This window comes from Myotis brandtii, unplaced genomic scaffold, assembly GCF_000412655.1.
Source record: "Myotis brandtii unplaced genomic scaffold, ASM41265v1 scaffold684, whole genome shotgun sequence".
Classification (NCBI taxonomy): Eukaryota; Metazoa; Chordata; class Mammalia; order Chiroptera; family Vespertilionidae; genus Myotis; species Myotis brandtii.
This window is the reverse complement of record NW_005370673.1, coordinates 986,055-988,741: the sequence shown is the minus strand read 5'-3', so window position 1 is coordinate 988,741 and position 2,687 is coordinate 986,055. Positions and strand designations below refer to the sequence as shown.

The following is a 2,687-nucleotide window of genomic DNA, read 5'->3' as shown; positions in this document are numbered from 1 at the left end:
GTGTGTGTGCTCACTGATAGAGCCCCCCTGGGGACAGGTGTGTGTGTGTGTGTTTCTGTGTGTGTGCTCACTGATGGAGCCCACCTGGGGACAGGTGTGTGCGCGTGTGTGCATGTGCGTGTGTGTGCTCACTGATAGAGCCCACCTGGGGACAGGTGTGTGTGTGTGTGTGTGCATGTGTGCATGTGCGTGTGTGCGCTCACTGATGGAGCCCACCTGGGGACAAGTGTGCGCGCGTGTGTGTGTGTGTGTGTGTGTGTTTCTGTGTGTGTGCTCACTGATGGAGCCCACCTGGGGACAGGTGTGTGTGTCTGTGTGTGTGTGTGTGCGCTCACTGATGGAGCCCACCTGGGGACAGGTGTGTGTGCTCGCCGATGGCACTGCCCCCCCCACTTCTCCCTGCCTCACATTGAGGGGCCCTCACACCCTCCGGGGTCCCCTCCCACTCACCGTTTTCCGGATGGCAGCGTTGGAGTGGCTGGCGGCTGTGGAGATGAGCTCCAAGGACTCTGCAGGAGGAAGCGTGGCTCAGGGCGCCAGCGGCTCCACACCCCCTGGACCCGCGAGGCTGTAGACCCGCCCTGCCCTGCCTGTCCCACGGGTGGGGCTGCTCTAGAGGCCTGGCTCGTTGGGAGGCAGGGATGCGGCCCTGCAGACAGACCTGGCTTGCTGGGCCTGGGGGGCTCGAACCTCATTCCATGGGTGCGCCCTGCCCTGTGTTGTGTGCCGGCCATTGTGCTCGGGCCAGGAGTGACCCCGGCCCCCAGCGAGGCCCTCCCTGAGGCCCAGGCACTTAGCGCCTCCCAGGACCCTGTCTCCCCCACACTGTGCACAGCAGGGGCCTCCTCCGTCTCCAAGACCCTCGGTCGCCTCCCAAATGTTCCGGGGCACTTGGAGCTCTCTCCCTCCCAGTCTGTCTGTGTCCCTGTGGCTGTCTCTCCCCACCGCCCAGGACCCGTGGCCTCGGGGCTTGCTCACTCTCCGCATCCCGCCGGTCCGGGGCGTCTGCCGGAAGCCGCTTCAGATAGTCCTTGAGCAGCAGCTCGTAGCGGGGGACCCTCTGCACGGGCTCCAGCATGTGGTGTTGCAGCGTCAGGCTCCCGCACACGTCCTGCTTCTGTGGGACAGAGGGCACCACGTGGGGCAGGGAGCCCCCACCGCCTCCAGGAGCTGCCCGAGGCCTGGAGAGGCGGAGCAGTGGCTGAGGGAAGCCCTGAGTCCTGCCTGGCCTCCTACCCACGGACAGACGCTGTGTGGCTGTGTGGGTGGAACGAGGTGCTCCCAGGCTCCCCCTCTCTTTCCTCAACACAACGCTCCCTCTGGCCCTCAGCACCTCCTCCAGACCAACCACAAGTGTGAGTGCTGTCCTCTGGCTGTCCTGGGCACCTGCACTCCCCCCCCCCAGCCCCCCCCCATGTGGAAAGAAGCTTGGAGGCCGGCACCCTGGGGGGCTGGCAGCACCTGGATTGCAGGAGCACCCCAGCAGTGGGCAGTTGGAGATTGTCCCCCGGGCAGGACAGGGTGCTCATGGCGTGGAGAACCCGCGGACAAACCCCGATGGAGAGACAGTGCGCACACGCGGCTGCCGTCTCCTGCAGAAGTGACAGGGCCGAGGCCGGGCCGGGGCCGAGGCGGAGACGGAGACGGAGACGGAGACATGGGAGCAAAGGCGACCGTGGTCCCGGCCTGGCATGTGGGCCAGAGAATGAAGCACACGGACAACAGGACGTCTGCAGGGGCTGGGGGGCAGCATGGCTGCGCCGCGGGCCGGCGAGCAGGACACGCCGTGCGTACACACAGTGGCTACACAGCTGCTACTTAGTCTAAAGGTTCAAAACTAATGACCCCATGTGTGTGGTTGGAAAGACTGTAAAGTAAACAAGACAAAATGTGAAGTTCCCTATTTTTGCAACCTTCTTGTAAAGATGTGAAATTATTTCAAAATAAAAGTCCCAAAAATTTAGACTATGCTTTGGATGGAACCAAGGGACCTTCCAAAGGCCCCATCCCTGGTTTGTCCACGGGTTCTCAGCTGGGGGGCTCCCTGTGCCCAGGCCTCCAGAACACCCCAGCCTCACCCACGAAGGTGCCACGCCACAGGGCACAGGTGGCCTCTGACGGCCGCAGACTATGCTGCTCTGGGATGGAGCCCCCACCGCGCACCACCCAGGGCCCAGGTCTGTCCAGGGTGTGGGGATGCAGTGTCCAGCCCGGCTGTGACCTGGATCATGTCTGCCTGTGACAACACATTGGTCATCCCACCCCCGAGGCTGCAGACCCAGGACCTGGCCTGCGGGGTGAGCTGCCCCAGCCAGGAGGGCGCCCTCGGCATTGCCCAGGGCCCGGCCACCACAGCCCAGAGTCTAGAGGCGGCGTGGCCTGGCCTTGGCGGGGAGCTGCACCAGATGGAACCCCATGCTGCCTTTTCTTCTCTACTTCCTCAGGATAACCAATCAGATACCAACTGCCCAATGCAAATTAGACAGATTTCAACTTCCTCAACTATAGCTTTACTAGAGGCCCGGTGCACAAAAATTTGTGCACTCGCGGGGGAGGGGGGCCCCTCAGCCTGTCCTGTGCCCTCTCGCAGTCTGGGACCCCTCAGGAGATAATGACCTGCTGGCTTAGGCCTGCTCCCGGGTGGCAGAGGGCACGCCCAATCCCTAGGTGCAGCCCCTGGTCGGGCT

At 63.5% G+C, this 2,687-nt stretch overlaps 1 protein-coding gene across 1 annotated transcript in view; it reads right to left on the bottom strand.

Moving 5' to 3' along the window:
* FGD3 (FYVE, RhoGEF and PH domain containing 3) overlaps positions 1–2,687 on the bottom strand; it is a 55,529-nt gene that overhangs the window by 34,090 nt on the left and 18,752 nt on the right. The window contains exons 5-6 of the mRNA XM_014529504.1: positions 979–1,117; positions 451–509 (exon numbers count right to left, since the gene is read on the bottom strand). Of these exons, the coding sequence (XP_014384990.1) occupies positions 451–509; positions 979–1,117 (198 nt within the window). The remainder of the gene's footprint in view (positions 1–450; positions 510–978; positions 1,118–2,687) is intronic.